The sequence below is a fragment of the Oryctolagus cuniculus genome, chromosome X, assembly GCF_051225735.1.
Source record: "Oryctolagus cuniculus isolate XC-2025 breed Fujian yellow rabbit chromosome X, ASM5122573v1, whole genome shotgun sequence".
NCBI classification, from domain to species: Eukaryota; Metazoa; Chordata; class Mammalia; order Lagomorpha; family Leporidae; genus Oryctolagus; species Oryctolagus cuniculus.
Genome location: NC_142888.1, coordinates 50,177,994 through 50,201,473, shown reverse-complemented (window position 1 = coordinate 50,201,473; position 23,480 = coordinate 50,177,994). Strand labels below are relative to the sequence as shown.

General features: G+C 39.7%; 1 protein-coding gene across 1 annotated transcript in view; it reads left to right on the top strand.

Annotated features, from left to right (window-relative positions):
* TEX11 (testis expressed 11) overlaps window positions 1–23,480 on the top strand; it is a 295,156-nt gene that overhangs the window by 181,417 nt on the left and 90,259 nt on the right. Inside the window, exon 16 of the mRNA XM_017349668.4 lies at window positions 19,198–19,300. Coding sequence (XP_017205157.3) covers window positions 19,198–19,300 — 103 coding nt within the window. The remainder of the gene's footprint in view (window positions 1–19,197; window positions 19,301–23,480) is intronic.

Genomic DNA, 23,480 nt, shown 5'->3' with positions numbered 1-23,480 from the left:
GGCCCAAGGACTTGGGGTATCTTTTGCTGCTTACCCTGGCACATTAGCTGAGAGCTGGATGGGAACAGAGTAGCTGGGTTGCAAAGCAGTACATATGGGATATGGGATGCCAGCAACACAGTGGTAGCTTAACCCGCTGTGCCAAAACGCTGGCCCCTACTCTTGTGCTTTGAGATCATTATGAGTAAAATAATGGTTGCTTGAGCACAAGACTTGTGATAGTGCAGCAGTCGATTTGATAACTGAGATGGCTACCAAATGTGTAATGGGCAGGTAATGAATACAGTGTGGACATGCTGGACAAGGAAGTGATTCATGTTCCACGTAGGATAGAATGGGACAGCACGAGATTGCTTCTTACTACCCAGATTTGCATGCAAATAAAACTTATGAGTTATTTCTGGAATTTTCCATGTAATATTTTTGGACCATGGTTGACTGTGAGTAACTGAAACTGAAGAAAGCAAAATCATGGATAAAGGAGGGGGGACTATTGTATACTATGTTTGTCTACAGTCGAGGTTTCTTAACCATGATTTATATGCTTTGCTCCCTCAGGACTTTTTTCCATGTTTCTCCATTGCGAATTACTTCTTTCTTACTCTTTGAATTTCCCTTCTCAAAGTCTATCTCCTAATGGTAGTCTTAGCCTCCTAAGGAAATTCCCTTGTCTTGCCTTTCCTCTGAGACTTCCTAACACTTTTGTTTATCCTGAGGTGCTTCTGTCCTACTTTATATTCTTATTATTTGTGTACTTGTCTTAGCCCCTCATTAAACTGCCACTTCCTTGAGGACAAGGACAATATCTTTATTTGCTCAGGTACCTAGCATAGTGCCAAGTACAGAGTAGGCACTCATTACATGAAAGGAATAATAGTAGAGATTCAATAAATACCTGTCAATAAATTTCCTCAGTCCTTGATGCTATGCATAATTGGGAATTAATAGTGATGGGCATCTATGAGTACCCTTTGATTATCATAACTGAATATGATTATATTACTCAAAAGCACATCACTATTATTTTCTGTAGCTCTACTTCTTTCTTTTTGGGGAGAGAAACAGTTTTTCTTTATTTTGCCATAAAATGACATATTGAACCATGGATCAGAAGTTAATTTGGTTGAATCCGAGGAGCTGAGGAATAGATTTATTTGAAATTGTATTAGATTAGGTTACTGATTAGTTCACTCACTTGGCAACATTGCTTTGAGATGACAATACTAAGGATAGGTAATTTCTTTTTTTTTTTTTTTTTTTTTTTTTTTTTTTTTGACAGGCAGAGTAGACAGTGAGAGAGAGAGACAGGGAGAAAGGTCTTCCTTTACTGTTGGTTCACCCTCCAGTGGTCGCCGCGGCTGGCACGCTGCGGCCAGCGCACTGTGCTGATCCGAAGGCAGGACCGGGTGCTTCTCCTGGTCTCCCTTACGGGTGCAGGGCCCAAGGACTTGGGCCATCCACCACTGCACTCCCTGGCCACAGCAGAGAGCTGGCCTGGAAGAGGGGTAACCGGGACAGAATCCGGCGCCCTGACCAGGACTAGAACCCCGTGTGCCAGCGCTGCAGGCAGAGGATTAGCCTATTGAGCCGCGGCACTGGCTGGTTTGTTTTCTAAGTTATATAAAGACAAAACTTTAAGTGGCCAGTATCCATAGAGGTATCACCAGTACTTTGCATGAGACAAAAGTAAAGAATATAGTTTCATAGACACTGACTCAGCCTTTGAGGGAAGTTATAGTACCTCACTTTCATAAATTATTTTTGAGGATTTTTAAGGGTTTAGTTTCAAGTCATGAGCTTGAATAGACTTAAATGTTGAGGAAATGAACTTGGGTTCTAAATGTAGAAGCAATTATCACATATTGATATAGTGGGATTTTGCTGTGAGGTATAATAAAACCTTAATGTTAGTTGACAGATGGATAATGGATTGTTTAATGTAGTCTGTGTATGTTAGTGATAATACACAACTAAGTACTCTTTCTCTCAGTACAGAAATCCCACCCTTAGCTTGCAACAGCAGTGTAGGTACATGGGTGTCATTAGTGCTGCTGTAGGTTGGTAGAACTAAAGCACAACCTCAAACCACAGAACGGCTGTAAGACTTTTAAGTCATAAGTATGAGACTATTTGTAGAATATTTATATGACCTAAAATGAAAACAACTGTGTTTCATGCGTTAGGTATATTGTTTCTATTTACTATGTAAAGTTCCAAAACTCATGCTCTTCCATTATAGAACTAAAAAATTAGCTTGTGGTTAGCAGATGTAAACTGCTGTTGTTCACTAGATGGCACTGTGGCCTCTGATTGTGCTATACCAGCTTCTCATTGATTTTGAAGTTATTCTGTAATGCTTATACAGGTATAGCCTTTCCCACAAATGCAGCTGGGCAAATATAAAGGTTCTAAAGAAAATATGAAACGAAGGTCAATTGTGGGTTATTTGATACAGCTGTAGGTAACAATACCTTAATTGAGGCACCAAGTTAAGTCAACAAATATTTATTGGATGCCTAATCTGTGCCTGGTATTATAGAATAAGTGATTTTTAAAAAGATTTTATTTATTTATTTGAAAGGTAGTGTTACAGACAGTGAGAGGTAGAGACAGAGAGAAAGGTCTTCCTTCTGTTGGTTCACTCCCCAGATGGCCGCAATGGTGCTGATCCGAAGCCAGGAGCCAGGTGCTTCTTCCTGGTCTCCCACGCGGGTGCAGGGGCCCAAGCACCTGGGCCATCCTCCACTGCTTTCCCAGGCCATAGCAGAGAGCTGGATTCGAAGAGGGGCAGCCAGGACTAGAACTGGTGCCCATATGGGATGCCAGCGCTGCAGGCGGAAGATTAACCTACTGCGCCATGGCGCCAGCCCCGACATGATCCATTCTAAGGATGAGATTAAAATATTGAAGCAGACATGAGATGACATGTATGGAATCATTAAAAAATTAATGAAAGACAATGTATGATCAAGTTTCAAATTGTGTGGTGTTCATAATATGATTTTAGAACAGGAATATGAAGATGAGGGCTTTCTTATGATTTTTGATTAAATGTATATATGATCTGAAGCAGAAAAGAATAATTGATATATTGGGAGACAGAATGAGCTCTGAATGGACCTTAACAGGCTGAAATGGTGAACCTGTTCTAATAAGATGAAGACAAACAGAGAGCAACAAAATCTGTGTTATAAGGGATACCCAAAGTCAACCGTACAAGAAAAGAATAAATGAAATTTGGCTTTAACAGCAACACATGTGTAATACTTGGACCTTTTGGTTGACTGTGACACACTCAGCATGAACCAATAACACTAAGAAAGTTCACTCAAATTAGGTTGAATCAATAGGAATACAATTGGCCCACTCTGTATCTGCAGGTACCAATCTGTGGATGCAACTAACCACAACTGAAAATATTTGAGAGTTCAGCACTGTGGCGTAGTAGGCTAAGCCTCTGCCTGTGGCTCCAGCATCCCATTTAGGCACTGATTCTATTCTCGGCTGCTCTTCTTCCAATCCAGCTCCCTGCTTATGGCCAGGAAAGCAGAGTGGAAGGTGGCCCAAGTGCTTGGGCCCCTGCATCCATATGGGAGACCCAGAAGAAGCTCCTGGCTTCAGATCGGCCACTGAGGCCATTTGGGGAATGAACCAGCAGGTGGAAGACTTTTCTCTCTGTCTCTCCCTCTCTCTGTAACTCCATCTCTCAAAGAAATAAATAAAATCTTTCAAAAATTATAAAAAAAGAAAATATTGGAAACAAAAATTGCATCTGTACTGAACGTGTAAAGAATTTTCATTATTCTTTAAACAATACAGTATAACAACTATTTATGCAGCATTTACATTTAATTAGGTATTATAAGTAATGTAGAGATGATGTAAAATATATAGGATGATTGCATAGGCTATATGCAAATACCAAGCCATTTCAAACAAGGGATTTGAGCATCTGCAGATTTTGGTATTTTGCGGGGAATCCTGAAAGCAATATCACAAAGATACCAAGTGATGACTGTATAATGTATTGTACAGAGGGAGAAAAGTAGCAATCACCCTCTAGTCTGCTCTTGTTAGAGAATATCTGAAGTATTGTGTTGGATTGAGGGCCAACACTTTTGAAGGGCAATATTAACAAACACTAAAGTGCCAAGAGGAAAACGCTCAAGAATGATGAGAGCACTGAATGCCATCCTGTTTGAAGAATAATAAAGGAAATATGGAGGCTAAACTTGAAAATGAAGATTTAGGAGGAACAGGAGGGCTTCCCTCTAATATCTGAATGACTGCCAGAGTAAAGGAATTAAATTTATTCCATGTGTGTTTCCACCTACAAGGAGTGAGATTTGGGGTCATAATAAGGAAACTATTTCTAATGACTGGACCTAAATGTCCAAACACATGACAAAAGCCAGCATCTGGGAACTCAGTCCAGGTCTCCCATGTGGTTGGCAGAGAGGTGTACTTGACCCATCGTCTGCTGGCACCAAAGGTGTGCATTAGTAAGAATGCTGGAATCAGAAGCAGAGTCAGGATTCAAACCCAAGCACTGGAATCACACATTTTCAAGCAGCATCTTTTTCCTTTTTTAAAATATTTATTTATTTATTTGAAAGGCAAAATTAGAGAGACAGAGACAGATATCCTCCATCTGCTGGTTTACTCCACAAATGGCCACAATGACGGGCTGGACCAGGCCGAAGTCAGGGGCCAGAAGCTTCATCCAGGTCTCCCACATGGGTGGCAGGGCCCCAGCACTTGGGCCATCTTGGCCATCTTCTGCTGCCTTCTCAGGCACATTAGTAGGGAGCTGGATCGAAAGTGGAGCAGCCAGTACATGAACTGGCGCCCATATGGGATGCCAGCGTCACAAGTGACAGTTCAACCTGTTACACCAGAACACTGGCTCCTCCAAGCAGCTTATGAACTGCTTTGCCAAATGACTGCCTCCATTTGCCTATTATTTAATTGGGTTGTTTGCTTTATAGTTGTTTCATGGTATTAATTATTTATATCATCTGGATACTAACCCCCTTGTCAATCTGTGATTTGAAAGTTTTCATCCAGTCTGAATTATCTTTTCTTTCTTCATAGTGTTTTCTGAAATGAATAAGTTTTTGCATTTTTATTTATTTATTTTTTATTTACTTTATTTATTTGAAGGACAGAGTTACAGAGAGAGGTAGAGACAGAGAGAGGAGTCTTCCATCCGCTGGCTCACTCCCCACATGGCCGCAACAGCCAGAGCTGCGCTGATCCGAAGCCAGAGGCAGGAGCTTCTTCCAGGTGTCCCATGTGGGTGCAGGGGCCCAAGGACTTGGGCCATCTTCTACTGCTATCCCAGGCCATAGCAGAGAGCTGGATCAGAAGTGGAGCAGCCAGGACACGAACCAGTGCCTATATGGGATGCCTGTGCCACAGGCAGAGGCTTAGTCTACTATGCCACAGCACCGGCCCCTGTGATTTCAGCTCTTATGTTTAGGTCTTTGATCTATATTGAGTTTATTTTTATACTTGATGCAAGATAAGGGTCCAAATTCACTCTTTTGTATGTGGATTTTGTTTCCCCCACCACCATTTGTTGAGAAGATTTCTTTTTCCATTGAATGGTTTGGGCACCCTTGTTGGAAATTATTCCACCATATATAAGGTCACTTCAAAAAGTTCAATGGAAAATAGAATTAAAAGATACACTTATTTGTTTTTATTTGAGTGGCAGAGATTGACAGACAGAGAGACCTACCATCTGTTGGTTCACTCCCAAAATACCTACCCAGGTCTGCTGTTTCCCAAATACTTGAGCCATCACCTGCTGCCTCCCAGGGTCTTTAATGGCAGGAAGCTGAATTCAGGAGCCAGAGGTAGATACTGGACTGAGGAACTCTGTTATGGGACATAGTTGTCCTAACCTGCATCATAACTGCTAAGCCAAATGCCCAGCACCCAGTAAGTTTACTTTGACACAAAAATTTTTGAAATTCATGCATGTGAGGAATCTTCAATAAGTTCATGGCAAATGCATATTATGAAAAAACTATGCATAGGTTTGAATTTTTTGCACAAAAATAAACTTATTTTTTAATTTCACTTAGCACAAATGCTTTGAAGTACCCTAGTATGTGAGGGTTTATTTCTGAATTCTTTTGTATATCACATTAGTCTATATGTCTGTCCTTATCCCAGTATTGTACTGTTTGATTACTATAGCTTTGTAGCTAAGTTTCGAAATCAGGAAGTGTCAATCCTTCTATTTAGCTGTTTTTCAGGATTTTCTTTACAATTCATGTTCCCTTGAAATTCCATGTGAATTTTCAGATAGATTTTTCTATTTATGCAAAAATGCACTTTCATTTTTACATAGGGATTGCATTGAATTGGTAGATTGCTTTGAGTGCCTTAAATTCGTTTCCATAGCATTTATCTTTTAATGTGGTAAAAACACGTTGTCTTAGTTTCTTCTTAACTTTCAAGGTTTTTTTTTTCCATTTTTTTCTTGTTCAGTGTGACATTTTTGGCTGTGTGTATTTACTCTTGAGCTTCTTGTTGTTAGTGTTCGCTTCTTCTATTTTTTTTTTTTTTTGACAGGCAGAGTGGACAGTGAGAGAGAGAGAGAGAGAAAGGGCTTCCTTTTGCCGTTGGTTCACCCTCCAATGGCTGCTACAGCCGGCACGCTGCGGCCAGCGCACCGCGCTGATCCAATGGCAGGAGCCAGGTGCTTCTTCTGGTCTCCCATGGGGTGCAGGGCCCAAGTACTTGGGCCATCCTCCACTGCACTCCCTGGCCACAGTAGAGAGCTGGCCTGGAAGAGGGGCAACCAGGACAGAATCCGGTGCCCCGACCAGGACTAGAACCTGGTGTGCCGGCGCCGCTAGGTAGAGGATTAGCCTATTGAGCCGCGGTGCCAGCAGTGTTCGCTTCTGAAATGAATTACTTTTATTTCTAATATTTTCATGAGATCTAGTATCTCATTGCTGAGTTTTCTGATTCTGATTTATGTTTCTCTTTCCTATTTTTATCATTTTCTTAATATCTTTTACCTCATTTTAGAGTAGTTGGTTAGAGTTTTGACCTGTTTTGTGAGCACATTTTTCTGGCAGGTTTTTATTTTCTATGGGAGTGTTTTCTGCTGCTTGGGTTTTTTTCCCCCTACTTTTTGAATTATTTACATTAATGATTTAATGTTTCTCATTTTAATGTAAAATTAGTTTTTCTTAACTTTTATAATGAGGTGGAGTTTTGCAAAATGTCACTCACTTCACAGAGCTTCCTTTTTCTCTTTTTTTTTGGGGGGGGGAGCATATTTTTGGTTTGGTCCAGTCTGATTTGGTAGAGTTTGAAAATACAACAGCTTTCCTTCTGAGATTTCTTGGCTCTGTTCCTCCTTGTCTTTTGATGCAGACCCACACTATCCAATATAATAGCAACTAGCCACATGTAGCTATGTATTTTTAAACTTAAATTAATTCACATTATTGTTGTAAAACTTTATTTCTTCAGTTGCATTAGCCACATTTCAAGTGCTAAATTAAATAGTCATAAGTGTCTAGTGGCTACTGTATTGAATAGCACAGATATAGGGTATTTCTGCCATCATAGAGCTCTATTGGGCAACACTGGTATATATCTTTTCTCTTTCATCTTTGTTGTCTCTGTCCTATTCAATTTTGATTGTACTCTCAGCAGTTTCTTCTCAGTGTAGAGCCTGACTTAAAGGGGGACTTCAGTGGGTCAGGCTTGAAGGTTCAGTGGGTCTTGACTGTTCCAGCTACTTTGCTCTATCTTTGTTCTGAGACCCTTGCACTCATTTAATAATGGAAAAGGCAAATTCTTTGCCAGTTTCAACTGTTGTTCTCAGATTTCCCCATAATGCTCTTCAGTGCATTTCCATGAGCTGTTTGAGGGGTTCTACTTTTCTATATAGTCCATTAGACACTTTGCTTGCTCTTTTTCTCCATCCTGTACAAATGCTGGTATAATGCAGGTCTTGTAGCTATTAGTGCTTTGTCTCCACCCCCTTGTAAAAATAATGGATGGGGATACTTAGTCACTTAGTTTTTTTGTAAATATTGTCTGTGGGTTTTCAATTTTGCCATCTACATGCTCAGTTTGTTTTCATATGAGGTTTCAGAGAAATTGAAAAATATGTTGCCTTCACCACTATATTTCCAAAACTCATTCATACAGTTTATTTTTATATTAATTCATTTATACAACTACCTTACTTAAAGTCTCTCCATAATTTATAATAATTTACTTACAAATTCTGGGCTTTCTACATATTCAGTTATATCAACTTACAATTTTATTTTTTCCTTTTCAATATGCTTTTATTTATTTATTTTTTTTTTTTGACAGGCAGAGTGGACAGTGAGAGAGACAGAGAGAAAGGTCTTCCTTTGCCATTGGTTCACCCTCCAAAGGCCGCCGCGGCCGGCGCACTGCAGCCGGCGCACCGCGCTGATCCAATGGCAGGAGCCAGGTGCTTCTCCTGGTCTCCCATGGGGTGCAGGGCCCAAGTACTTGGGCCATCCTCCACTGTACTCCCTGGCCACAGCAAAGAGCTGGCCTGGAAGAGGGGCAACCAGGACAGAATCCGGCGCCCCGACGGGGACTAGAACCCAGTGTGCTGGCACTGCTAGGTAGAGGATTAGCCTAGTGAGCCACGGTGCCAGCCTCAGTATGCTTTTATATTTCTTGCCTTATTGTATTGACTAGCAAGTATCTTGTTGAATAAAAGTGTTCCTGTGCTAAAAGGGAAAGTTACTATAAATTACCATTAAGTATGATATTTCTTGTGGTTTTACAGATACTGTATTAGTTTTTTTAAGATTTACTTGTTTATTTAAAAGGCAGAGTTACAGAGAGAAAGAGAAACAGGGAGAGACCTTCCATCCACTGGTTCACTCCCCAAATGGCTGCAACACCCAGGACTGGGATAGGCTGAAGCCAGGAGCCAGAAGCCTCATCTGAGTCCCCCATGTGGGTTCAGGGGCTCAAGCACTTGGGTCATCTTCCACTGCTTTCTTAGGCTCATTAGCAGGGAGCTGGATCAGAAGTGGAGCAGCTAGGACTTGAACCAGTGCCCATAGGGATGCTGGCACTGCAGGCCATGGCTTTATCCCACTGTGCCACGTTGCCCACCCCTTGTATATTAGTTCTTATGGGGATGCTGTAACAGTCATAAGCTGGATGGCTTAAAACAACAGAGAAATTCATCCTCTTACAGTGCTGGTGGCTCGAAGTCCAAAATCAAGGTGTCAATAAGGTCATGATTTCCCTGAAGGCTGTAGTGAAGATTCTTTCATTGCCTCTTCCTAACTTCAGTTATTTACCATCAGTCCTTGACTTTCCTTGGCTTGTAGATTCTTCACTCCAATCTCTGCCTCTGTCTTCCCACGGTGTTCTTCATCCAAGTTCAAATTTCCCTCTTCCTTTTGATGTAAAGATTATTTATTTATTTGAAAGGCAAAGTGGCAGAGAGAAAGAAAGATTGTTTATCTGCTAGTTCACTCCACAGGGCTGGACCAGGCCAAAGCCAGAAGCCATGAACACTAGCAAAGTCTCCCACATGGGTGGCAGGGACTGAAGCACTTGAGGCATCATCTGCTGCATCTCAGGGTGCACATTAACAGGAATTTGGGTCAGAAGTGGAGGCAGGACAGGATTCCAGGAACTCTGATATTGGAGATGGGTATCTCAAGAGGTAGTTTAACCCACTGCATCACAGTGTCCTCCTCCAAATTGCCCTCTTCTCGTAAGGATACCAGTCATTGGATTAAGGCTTATCTTATCCAGTCTGGTCTCCTCATAATTTTATTATATACAATTACTCTATTTCAAAGTTGGGTCACATTTTGAGGTTCCATGGTGGGCATGAATTTTGGGGAGACAATATTCAACCCAGTGTAGATACTATGCATCAGAATAGGGGAGTTCTCTTCGATGGCTCATTTCCTAAAAGGTTTCTGTTTTGTTGAGATTATCATACCATTTTTCTCCTTTATGTAATTAGAATGTTGAATTAAATTGATGGATTTTTTTTTGTTCAAACCAACCTTGCATTTCTGGAGAAAGCAATCATAATGTTATTCTTTTCTTCTTTTACTTGATTTTGTTTTGGGTATTTGCATCTGTCTTTATGTGTGAACTTAGTCTCTAGTTTTTCTCTTTCATTTTGTCTGCTGGATTTTGATATGAAGGTTATGCTGACTTCATAAAATAAATTGAAGAGTATTCCTTTCTTTGTCTTATGTCTAGAAATGTTTGTAAAAATTTGAATTATTTCTCATCTAAAATGTGAAGCTATTTTGGGAGTGACATCAGCAAGATGATACAGTAGGAAGCTCTGGGTTCTTCTTCCCCAATAAATACATTAATTCAGCAACAATTTATGGACAGATTCCCTTTGTGACAAATTCTGAAACTGATCAGGTTCCTGCAACCTGTGCAAGTGTGAAACCAGATTCATCAAAGCTGGTTGGGGGATTCAAGAAAACCCTGTCACCAGAATCTCTACCCCCTGGCACAGTGTCATATAATCAAGAAGCAATCTTCTGGTTCCAGCTTCAGTAGTGGGAAAGAAAGAGTTGGTTCACACATGAAGGACCCCAGCTTTTCTCAGGGCCTTGACAAAGGACTAGCTTCTTTTTTAAAGATTTATTTGTGGGCCAGCATGGTGGCATAAAGTAGGTAACGGACTTGGATAGATATTTCTCCAAAGAAGATATACAAATGGCCAGCAGGTACATGAAAACATTATCAACCTAATTATCAGGAAAATGCAGATCAAAAGCGCAATGAGATATCACCACACAGGTGTCAAAATGGTTTTATCCAAAAAGCAAAACAAACATTGATGAAGTTGTAGAGAAATTGTAACCCTTGTGCTTTGAGTTTAATTATCAACTCACCTGGTAGCTACTGTTTGCAGAAGCCAGAAGCCCAGACAGAAGAGCACCAGCAAGGGGATCCACCTACAGGTGTCTCCTCACCCTTAGGAGTCAGATTTCAGACATGGTTCACTCATGGAACCAAAATGTGAAAATTTTAGAGTGTTTTAGTACTTATAGCCCCTGGGGCTTAGGGCATGCCTGGAGGCCACACACATGCAAAGATCAGTGAGTGTAGGCCTAGAGAAAGGGAAGTGATCTGTGGGCCACTGCCTTTATTGGATCCAGGATGTTATTGAAACCGGTTTCCTGGGGGAAATCTTTGGTGGGTTTAAAGCAAGCAGGCACTAGTTCCAGGAGGTTACCCTGTGACTGAGGGGTGGCTGCTTTAAGTTTACAAATGTCTGAATGGTATGTTTAAAGGAATTGAGGAGGCTCTCAAAGTAAGGTTTACTGAGATGCCTACCTGGTCTTTCAGGTGTACTTTCTTCATAATTTCTCTTCATTAAACTTTGTTAGCATGCTTACCACTAAAAATAAATAAAGGAATTAAGGTAAAGTGGGGAGCTTAGCCTTCTGGGAGGAAAAGATGCCTGTTAAGTTTTTATCTCTGACTACCAGCTGAATCTGGGTGGGCTATAGTATCGGAAGCTGTGTCAAGGATGACTGAGCCCTGCTTCTGGTGTGAGAAATTTAAGCTTCTGTTTTTAAAAAGGTTGCCAAAACAACATAAATTTATAAGCATTCACTGCACCTTGGACTTTATTGGTAGGAATGCAAACTGGTGAGGGGTTTATAGAAAATAATATGAAAGTTTATTTAAAAATTAGAACTAGAACTACCATATGATCTAGCAATCCATCTTTTGGGTATGTATCCACAAAATTGACATCAGGGTCTTAAAGAAATTTCTGTGCACCATGTGCATTGAAAGTACTAGTCACAATAGCCAAAATGTGGAAACAACCAGGATGTCCTCAGGCAGATGAATGGATAACAAAATATGCTCTACATAAGCAATGGAATATTTTTTAACCTTAGAAGAAAAGGAGATTCTGCTATATGTGAAAACATGGATGAAACTTAAGGATATTGTGCTGAGTGAAATGAGGCATTTACAGGAATGCAAATACTGCATGATTTCACTTCTATGTAGTATCTGAAATAGATTCATAGAATCAAAGAGGGAAATCATGGTTTTTCAGGAGATGGTGAGGAAGATACTAATCAATGAACATATCATTTCAGTTAAGCAACATAAATGCTGCATTACACATCTAAAAATTTGTTGAGGGTAGATCTCATGTTAAGTACTCTTACCACAATGAAATAAAATTCCTAAAGTAAGTAAAGGGAAGCTATCTAATATTTGAGTCTTCTTTGTGGGAAGATTTTAGACTATTGATTTAATTACATTGATAATTACAGGAGTAATTTGTTTTTCTTGTTATTTATTGTTTGGCAAATTATATATTTTTAAAGATTTATTTATTTATTTGAAAGTCAGAGTTACAGAGCGAGAGGGACACACACACACACACACAGAGAGAGAGGTCTTCCATCCGCTGGTTCACTCTCCAATTGTCTGCAACAGCTGAAACCAGGAGCTTCTCCGGGTCTCCCACATGGCTGCATGAGCCCAAAGGACTTGGGCCATCTTCTATTGCTTTCCCAGGCCATAGCAGAGAGCTGGATCGGAAGTGGAGCAGCCGGGGCTTGAACCGGCGCCCATATGGGATGCCAGCACTGCAGGCAGTGGCCTTACCCGCTAAGCCAAAGCACCAGCCTCAGTGAATTATATTTTCTAAGAATCCATTTATTTTATCTAAATTTTCAACATTATTGGTATAAAGTTATTCAAATACCCTCTTGGTATCCTTTATTTTCCTTCTCTCTTTTTTGTTTATTGTTTTCTGTTATCAGAGATTCATCCATCTTAGTTTTTTGAAAGAATACACTTTTGCCTTTGTGGGTTCTCTTTTTATATTTGCTTTGTATCTATTGTTAGAAAATATTGTTTTCTGGCCGGCGCCGCGGCTCACTAGGCTAATCCTCTGCCTTAAGGCGCTGGCACACCGGGTTCTAGTCCTGGTCGGGGCACTGGATTCTGTCCTGGTTGCCCCTCTTCCAGGCCAGCTCTCTGCTGTGGCCAGGGAGTGCAGTGGAGGATGGCCCAAGTACTTGGGCCCTGCACCCCATGGGAGACCAGGAGAAGTACCTGGCTCCTGCCATTGGATCAGCGCGGTGTGCCGGCTGCAGTGCGCCAGCCGCGGCGGCCATTGGAGGGTGAACCAATGGCAAAGGAAGACCTTTCTCTCTGTCCACTCTGCCTGTCAAAAAAAAAAAGAATATATTGTTTTCTTTATACATTCTTTGGGTTTATCTTGCAGTTCTTTTTATAATTTCTTGAGATGAATTCTTAGCTTTTGAATTTATAATCTTAAAATATATCATGTAATATATTTAATACATATTCTCTAATTACTACTTTAGCTCCAGCTCACACTATTTTAAGTAATTTTTATTTACATATAACACATATAGAAAAAAAAACAAAAATTGTGAGTGTAGAGCCTGATGAATTATCACAAAATGAACCAAACCACTTAATCACTTGGAAAGGAAGAATTATGGCATTACCAGCCTCTCTGAATATCCCTCATGCCTTGTCTCAAGTCTTTATATATAATGTGATGGATAATTTTATATGTCAGTTTGATTGAAGTGATGCCCAGGTAGCTGGTAGTACATTTCTGAGAGTATCTGTGAGGGTATTCCCAGAAGAGATCTGCTTTTGATTTAGTAGCGTGTATGAAGATTCACTTCCACCAATGTTGGTAGGCATCATTCAATCCATGGATAGCTTAGATACAGCAAAAAGATGGAGGAAGGACAAATTCACTCTCTCTCCTTAAGGTGGGACATCCTTCTCCTGCTCTCTGACATAGTATTCCTAGTTCTTGGGCCTTTGGACTCCTGGTAACTTAATTATACCAGCAGCTTTCCTGGTTCTCCAGCTTGCAGATAACATTTTGACAGAGCTAACCTACATAATCATGTGAGCCAATTCCCATAATAAATCTCTCCTTATATATATTTATGTAAATTTAATATATTAAATATATTTATCCTAATAGTTCTGTTTCTCTGGAGATTCCTGATGAATACACACAACATGCATTAGTCCACTTTTTGTTACTTTAACTAAAATACTTGAGAGGAGCTTCTTGGGAAAGAAAAAATTAATCTTAGCTTACAGTTGAGAGGTTACAGTGCAGATTGGGACGTTCCCATAGTCTGGTATCTGACCCAGGCTGGTTATGGCGGGTGAGGAGAAATGATCATGTGGTGAGCAAGGAAGCAGAGACTCAACAGCTAGAACTTGAACTCAAATAATCAACCCTCTAGTGAGAACCACCCTCCAGCAGGCAAGTCCTCAGTGACCTAAAGACCAGCCCCATCTAGCTGCCACAATTAGCTCAAGTCTCCACCCTTAATCTACCAACTATTAACATTAAAAATCAGAATTTAAACATCTTGCATGAGTTTTTTTGGGAGACAATTCCTAATCAAACGGCAGCAGTATTTTTGTTATACAATTCAAAACATTTTCTAATTTTCCTTTGTGTTTGTTTTTCTTTGGTCCATTAATTATGTAAAAATATTATTTCTGAATTTTGAAACACATGGGGATTTTCTTGGCATCTTTTTTAGTAATTACTTTCTAGCCTAATTGTATTGTAATTGATTTCAGACTTTGAAATAGGTTGGCATTTGCTTTATGGCTAGGTATGTGACCAATTTTGTAAATATTATTGTGGACTCTTGAAAGAGATGTGTTTTCTGCAGTCTGGAGACACTATATGTATGTATATGTACATGCTCTTGTATGAATTTATATTGCTTTGAGTCTTCTGTATCCAAACTCTTTATTTTGGATGCTTACTATATCAGTTACTGAGATGAAGTATTAAAATGTCCCATTGTGATTGTGCAATTTATCTATTTCTCTATTTAATTTAGTCATTTTTGCTTAATATATTTGAGGCTGGACTATTTATAGATACAAAATCAGCATTATGATATATTTCTGTTTGTTGAACTTTTTATTGGTTTGAAGTGGTAATCTTTACTCCTACTATTACATTTTGCCTTAAAGTTGCTTTTTACTGATATTAATATATCAACACTAGCTTTCTTTTTGTTAATATTTTTCTGGTATATCTTCTTTAATCTCTTTGCTTTCAACATTTCTGTGCCTATGTTTTAGATGTGCCACTTGTAAATAGCATGTAGTTACATGTTCTTAATACAGTCTGATTGTTCTTATTTTTTAACTGGAATATTTAGGTTTTTTTACACATTCAATATGATATTGATACATTAGAGTTTAAATCTACATGTTACTCATCATTTCTGTCCTGTTTCTTTTTCTTTCCTTTATTGACTTATTTAAGAACAATTTTTTTTAAAGAATAAACTTTACTTTTTAAAATGTATTTGAGAGGCAGAGAGAGTGCATTTCAATCCATTGGATTTTCACACCCCAGATCCCAGCAATGGCAGAAACTGGACCTAGCCAAAGCCAGGCTCTAGGAACTCAATCCAAGTCCCCCATATGGGTGGCAGGAACTGTCACTTGAGCTGGAGTCAGGAGGTAGAGTTCGATATCAAAGTCAGGCACTCAGATATGGGACACAGGTGTCTTAACTGATGCATTAACTGCTAGGCTAACTGCCTGCACCAGCTTTAGTTTTTAGAACAATTTTAGATTTACAGAAACATTGAGTGGGAAGAGTTCCCATGTACTCCCCCACATACTAGTATCATACAAGATAGTTTAAATCCCCTGGGGCTACTCATCCCTTCTTCTCTTCTTCCCACTGATCTTTTTTTTTTAAGACTTATTTATTTGAAAGTCAGAGTTAGAGAGAGAGAGAGAGAGAGAGAGAATCTTCCATCCACTGGTTCACTCGCCAAATGATCACAATGGCTAGGGCTGGGTGAGGTGGAAGCCAGGAGCCAGGAGCTTCATCCAGGTTTCCCACATAGGTGGTAGGGACCCAAGCACTTGGGCCATCCTCTGCTGCTTTCCCAGGCCATTAGCAGGGAGCTGGATCAGAAGTGGAGCAGCTGGAGACTCAAGCTGGTGCCCATATGGAATGCAGGCATCACAGGCAATGGCTTTACCCACTATGCCACAATGCCGCCCCCTGCTACTGATCTTTTTTTTCATCTCCATGGTTTTGCCTGTTCTTAGAATATCACATAATTGGACTCATATAGTATGTAGCATTTGCAGATTGATTTCTTTGACTTAGCAATAAGTGTTTAAGGTTCCTTTCTGTCTTTTCATGGCTTCATAGCACATTTCTTTTTGATGCTGAATGATATTCCATTATCTGAATATATCATAGTTTATCTATTCACTTATTGGAGAACATCTTGGGTACTTCCACATTTTGACAATTATGAATAAAATTTCTATAATCTTCATGTAGGTTTGTGCATAACAGTAAGAACTCAACTTAGTTGACTAAATATCAAGGAGTGTATGGTAAGAGCATGTTTAGTTTTGCAGGAAACTGCCAAGCTATCTTTGTAAGTAGCTATACCATTTTCATCCCTACTAGCAGTGAATGAGTTCCTGTTGCTCCGTATCTCACCAGCATTAGATGTTGTCAGTGTTTTGAATTTTAGCCATTCTAATAGGTGTGCATTGATATTTCCTTGTATTTTAGTTTGTGCAACCTTAATGACATCTTTTTATATGCTTATTTGCCACTTCTGTGTCTTATTGGGTGAACTGTCTCTTCAGATTCTTCAGATTATTTGCTCACTTTAATGATTGTTTCCTTATTGTTGAGTTTGGGTTTTTTTTTTTTTTTTTTTTTTTTTTTTTACAGGCAGAGTGGACAGTGAGAGAGAGAGACAGAGAGAAAGGTCTTCCTTTGCCATTGGTTCACCCTCCAATGGCCGGCGCGACTGGCGCGCTGCGGCTGGCGCACCGCGCTGATCCGATGGCAGGAGCCAGGTACTTCTCCTGGTCTCCCATGGGGTGCAGGGCCCAAGGACTTGGGCCATCCACCACTGCACTCCCTGGCCACAGCAGGGAGCTGGTCTGGAAGAGGGGCAACCGGGACAGAATCCGGCGCCCTGACCGGGACTAGAACCTGGTGTGCCGGCGCCTTAAGGTGGAGGATTAGCCTAGTGAGCCTCGGCGCCGGCCTATTGTTGAGCTTTAAGACTCTTTGTATATTTTGGATACCAGTTCTTTATCATATAAGATGCTTTTCAAATATTTTTTTTTCAATGTGTGACTTCTCTTTTATTCTCTTAATGGCGTCTTTCACAGAACAATTTTTAATTTTAATGAAGTCCAATGTATCATTTTTTTAAATTTCATGGATCATGTTTCTAGTGCTGTTTCTAAAAAGTCATTGCCAAACTCAAGGTTACCTAGATTTTCTGCTATGTTGTTTTCTAAGAGTGTGATCATTTTTGGTTTTACATTTAGGTTATAATCAATTTTCAGTTAATTTCTATAAAAAGCTTATGGTCTGTTTCTAGATCCTTTTTTGCTTTGTTTTGTTTTTGCATGTTGATGTTGGTTTGTTCTGCACCCTATGTTGAAAAGAATATTCTCAACTTTTTTATATTTCAGGTTCCCTCTTGTACTAATGTGAAAATTACATTCTTTTAGTGTCTGTCCTAGAAAGTATGAAATCCTTTCTTGACTTTTCTCCTTGTTTGTAATCTCTCTGTGCTACTCTTTGGCTTATTTATTCTGTTTTATTTTTCATTTCATTAACTTTTTCTTAATCTACTGTTAAACCTGTCCATTATGCTTCCATTTGAGTTATTGTATGTTTCATCTCAAGAAATTCCTTTTTTTAAATCAGCAAGTTTGCATGTTATTGTCTGTTTCCTATAGACTAATCAATGTTCAATTTTTAAAAAAGATTAATTTATTTTTAGTTGGGGGGGGGGAAGGTCTTTTCCATCACTGGTTCACTCCCCAAATGGCTGGGCCAGGCTGAAGCCAGAGCCAGGAGCCTCATCTGGGTCTTCCACATGGGTGGCAGGGGCCCAAATACTTGAGCCATCTTCCACTGCTTTCCCAGGCTATTAACAGGGAGTTGTATCAGAAGTGGAGCAGCTGGGACAGGAACCAGCACCTATATGGGATACCACATTGCAAGCTGTGGCTTTACCAGCCCCGGTATCCAATTATTTAACAACTGGTATGTCATGGGCAATAATTAATTATGATAGATACTAGCTGGAAACACCACTGTAACTGTACCAGTATGTACCATTGAGTATCAACCTACCTATATATATTTTTGAGAATATTTTTTATTTCTTTAACCTTTGAAAGTACAGGTGTTTTATAATGGTTCTGATAATTCCAGTGTCTGCATCTTGAGGATTTGTTCTGCTATCTGTTGTTTCTGCTGATTCTCATTTATAGTGCCTTGTTTCATAGTGTGCTTGGTTATTTTTTAATGTGTACAACTCATGATTCTTGAAAAATTATTTATGGAAATAGTTTGAAACTTAAGGTGAAGGTGCCTTCCTCCAGAAAGGATTTACATTGTTTCTGCAGATGTTTGAGAACAATGTAAAGTAAACTCACGAATTTTTGTCTTTTGGTCTCCCTTATACTGTAATTTGGGGCTGTGCACACGTGAGTCTGCTTGTGTCATACCTCAGGGATTGTTTCTGCCCACCTGTTGTGCTGCCTTCTGTGCAGTACCAAGATAACTTTATTACGGTCCCCTGGGGATGTGGATGGGAGCCAGTTTACTTCTGATTTGGCCTTATTCTGAGTGTGATCCCTTGGGAGTTAATGGGGGTTTCTCTGACCTAGTGAGATCCATCAAAACTAAAGTTAACGTTTGCTTATTTTTGCAAATGCCGCCAGATAAAAGTGGCTTTACTTCTCTACTTACCTCTGTTGGGACCTCACTTTTCCTTAGATTTTGGCTGAGTAATTCCTTTACAATCTTGTCAGTTTCTCTTTCATTCTTTTCTGAAGGAAAAAAAACCCTACAATTCTTAATACCTTTTCCCGTATTTTTGGTAGATTTGAGCAGGAGGTTTGGTCTGACATATTTAACCCTACTCTGGAAGCAGAGCTCAGTGTTTCTTTAGCATTCTAAGAGAGCAGTTCTTTTCAGATTTTTCTGAGAATTCAATCTACATTGGGAGTATCCCTCAGCCACTGTGACTGTCTTAATGATGTTAGTTTAATATGCTAAGGACTTCCTTATAGCCTTCATAAAACCCGTGTTTCTCTTTTCAGGCCAGAGAGGCAGTGACACAAGCTGAACAAGAAGATCCTGAAAACATTTTCACTCAACTTTGTGTATTCAAGATTGCGATTTTGGAGGGCGACTCTAACAGAGGTATAAATGTTATGTGTTACTGTTAATGCAAAGAAGAAATAATCCTCAAAAATAAATAATCCACAATACAATAAAATGACGCACTGTTTTAAGAGAATGAAATTGAATGTATGTTCTATATATAGATACAAAAGTGCAAAAAGAAACTGAAAGATTACATGAAATACAAGATGTGGCACACTAATTGGGGGAGAGTCTTGTCACCGGGTATTTTTTGTACTTTCTGTTAAAAAAGTTTGAAGATCTGGAGAGGGAGAGATTATACTAAAAATCCTTATCAGTTAAGAATTGTTTTTGGGGTATCTTCTTACTCTTCACTTATATGGAAGGTGATAAGTGAAAGATTTGACCTTGAAATGGAGTTCTGTTCACTGAGTGAACAGTGTCAGCATTGCACATGTGACCCATTAGTACCTTTCCATATGGAAAGTGTCCTTTCCATAAAGTTAAGAAAACTCACATGTATTTTAGATTAGATATAGATATGCTTATGCTCAGATATTAATCCCTTCAGCCCTCAGGGTAGCTGAGCAAATTATAAAGTAGTTTGCGCTCCATACTGGCTGCTATTTGTGAAAGAAGCTGGTAAGCTTCAATTAAAATGTCCAGACAAAATTAATACTAATCCAATTAAGCAGCTATTTATGAACACCTACTATGTGCAAGGGACCCTGTTACCTACTCCTTAAGGAAAAAATGATAATTTGTTCTGCACTGAACAAGAAATGTTTCAGAATGGCAAAGTATACCTGTACCATAATTAAGAAGTAGTCAGTTGGAATCAGCGCTGTATCAACGTTAATACTGCTGTCATGTCCATCACTGGTGTTTTTATTAGAGATTTCTGGGAATCAATTTTATTTGATACAGCATGTTAAAGGATCAAAGAACTTGAAACTTTTTACCAGCAGAAATGATAAGAAAATAGATTCCCCAGCAAATCTTTTAACCATAATATTCAAATAAAATTATTTTTAAAATACAGAACCAACTCAGTCTTTCTATTTCTTATCCAGGTATCTGTGACAATTTTTAATCATTGTTTATTGAAGATAAATGTAACAATATTTACCCTTGTTAATATGTGGATCTATGAGGGTTATGTGTGTTAATAATTCTATATGAGTTTTGAAAACTGCATACAGACATGCAACCACCATCACATCCGGACGTAGGACAAAAATTGTCTCCGGCGCCTTTGTTGTCACTCCTCCCCACCATTTTCAGCCCTGGGAATCACTGTTCTCTTTCCTGTCTCTATAGTTTTGTCTTTTCTAGAATCATAAATTAAATCATTACAGCATGAGGCTTTTTGAACCTGGTGCCTTTCACCTAGCATAAAGCATTTTAAACTCACCTATACGATTGTGTATATCCACAGCTTGTTCTTTCTTATTGCTGAATAGTATTCATAATGTGGAAATACTACAATTTTTTCTTTTTAATCCATTCACCAGTTGAAGGATATTTGGATAGCTTCCAGTTTGGGCAGTCATGAATAAAGATGCTATAAACATCTCTTTACAAATTTTGTGTGATAATATGATTTCATTTCTGTAGGGTCAGTGTCTAGGAGTAGACATGTGGGATTGTACAATAAGTATATGTTTAACTTTATTAGAAACTGCCAAACTGTTTTTGTGAAGTTGCTATGCAATTTTACATTTGACCAGCTATATATGAGAGTTCCAGTTGACGCACATGCTCACTTTAAAAAATATAGTCATTCTGATTGTTATGTAGTGGTATATTGCTGTGGCTTTAATTTGTATTTCCATAATGCATAGTATCCAGCAATCATATATCTTCTTTGGTGGAGTGTTTGAACAAATTTTTTGCCCAGTTTTCTATGGGGGTACTTTATTTTATTATTATTGAGTTTTCAGAGTTCTTTATACATTCTAGATACAAGTTCTCTTTTAAAAATTTATTTAGAGGGTGGGGAGTGGGCAATTGGCAAAGTAGTTAAATTGTGACTTGGAACCCCTGCTTTCCTTATAGGAGTGCTTTGTTTGATTCCCAGCTGCTCCACTCCTTTCTTTTTTTAAGATTTATTTATCTATTTGAAAGGCAGAGCTACAGAGAGAGAAGGAAAGACAGAGATAGAGATGTTTCATCTGGCAGTCTACTCCCCAAATGACTGCAATGACCGTGGCTGGGCCAGGCTGAAGCCAGGAGCCGGGAGCTTCCTCTGGGTCTCTCACGTGGGTGCAGGGGCCCAAGGACTTGGGCCATCCTTTGATGCCCTCTCGGGCGTCTAGATTGGAAGTGGAGCAGCCAGGACCCAGACTGGTGCCCATGTGGAATGCTGGCACTGCAGGCCATGGCTTAACCCACTGTGCTATAGCTCTGGCCCCTGCTCTACTTTTTTTTTTTTTTAAAGATTTATTTATCTATTTGAAAGGCAAAGTTAGGAGAGAGAAAGAGAGAGAGAGAGAGAGAGAGAGAGAGAGAGATCTTCCATCAACTGGTTCACTCCCCAAATGGCCACAATGGCCAGAACCAGGCCGGTCTGAAGCCAGGTGCCAGGAGCTTCATCCGGGTCTCCCACGTGGGTGGCAGGGGCCAAAGCACTTGGGTCATCTTCCACTGCTTTTCCAGATGCATTAGCGGGAGCTGGATGGGAACTGGAGCAGCCCAGACACAGTGCCACCTCTCCCCCTTTCTGATATAGCTTCCCACTGTTGAATGTCCTGGGATAATGGCTCAAATACTTGAGTCCATGCCACACTTGTGGGAGACCTGGATGCAGTTTGAGGCACCTGGCTGACCCAGCTCTGGCTGCTGTGGGTATTTGGGGAGTGATCCAATGAATGAAAGATCTCTCTAGATCTCTCTCTTTCTCTCTCCCCCCCCCCCATGCCTTTCAAATAAATAATAAGAAATCTACTCAGCAGTTTTTAAGAATACAATACAGTGTTGTTAAGTGTAGTCATCTTTTTTTATTTTTTTTTATTTATTTGATAGGTAGAGTTATAGACAGTGAGAGAGAGAAAGACAGAGAGAAAAGTCCTCCTTCCATTGGTTCACTCCCCAAATGGTCGCCACGGCCGGCGCTGCGCCAATCTGAAGCCAGGAGCCAGGTGCTTCTTCCTGGTCTCCCATGGGGGTGCAGGGGCCCAAACACTTGGACCATCCTCTACTGCCCTCCCGGGCCATAGCAGAGCGCTGTACTGGAAGAGGGGCAACTGGGACTAGAACCGGCATTCACATGGGATGTGGTGCCACAGGTGGAGGATTAACCAAGTGAGCCACGGCACCAGCCCCAAGTGCAGTTATCTTGATGTACAATAGATCTCTGGGATTTATTACTCCCATCTAATTGAAATTTTGTATCCTTTGACCATCATCTCTACAACTCCCTCTCCCTACTTCCTAGTAACCACCATTCTATTTGCTTCTTTGAGTTGAGCTTTTTAGGTTCCATATTTAGGTGAGATGATGCTGTATTTGTCTTTCTGCACCTGTCTTATTTCACATATAATGTTCTCCAGGTTCACTGATGTTTTCACAAATGACAGAATGGTCTTCTTTTTAAAGGCTGAATAGTATTCCATTATGTATTTATACACCACGTTTTCTTTATTCATTCATCTATTGATGGACACTGAAGTTGATTCCATCTTTTAGCTATTGTGAATTTTGTTGCAATGAATATGGCAATGTAGATATATCTGACATATTGATTTTATTTCCTTTGATTTTATATCCAGCAGAGTTATAGTTGTATCATATGGTAGCTCTATTTTTAATTTTTTGTGAACTTCCAGACTGTTCTCCATAAGAGCTGTACTAATTTGCATTCCAACCTATGCTGTGCAACGGTTCCGTTTCTCTACGTCCTCACCAACACTCGTTACCTTTTGTCTGTTAGATAATAACCATCAGAACAGAATAATGATCATAATAGGCATAAGGTGATATCAATTGTGATTTTGATTTGCATTTCCCTGATAGTGATGTTGAGAAGTTTTTCATATACCTTTTGCCCCTTTGTCCATCTTTTTTTGAGAAATGTCTGTTTAGGCCCTTTGTTCATTTTTAAATCAGGTTATTTGCTTCCTATATATCAAATTGTTTGAGGGGCCAGTGCTGTGGCACAGCGGTTTAAAGCCCTGGCCTGAAGCGCCAGCATCCATTATGGGCACCAATTCTAGTCCTGGCTGCTCCTCTTCCAATC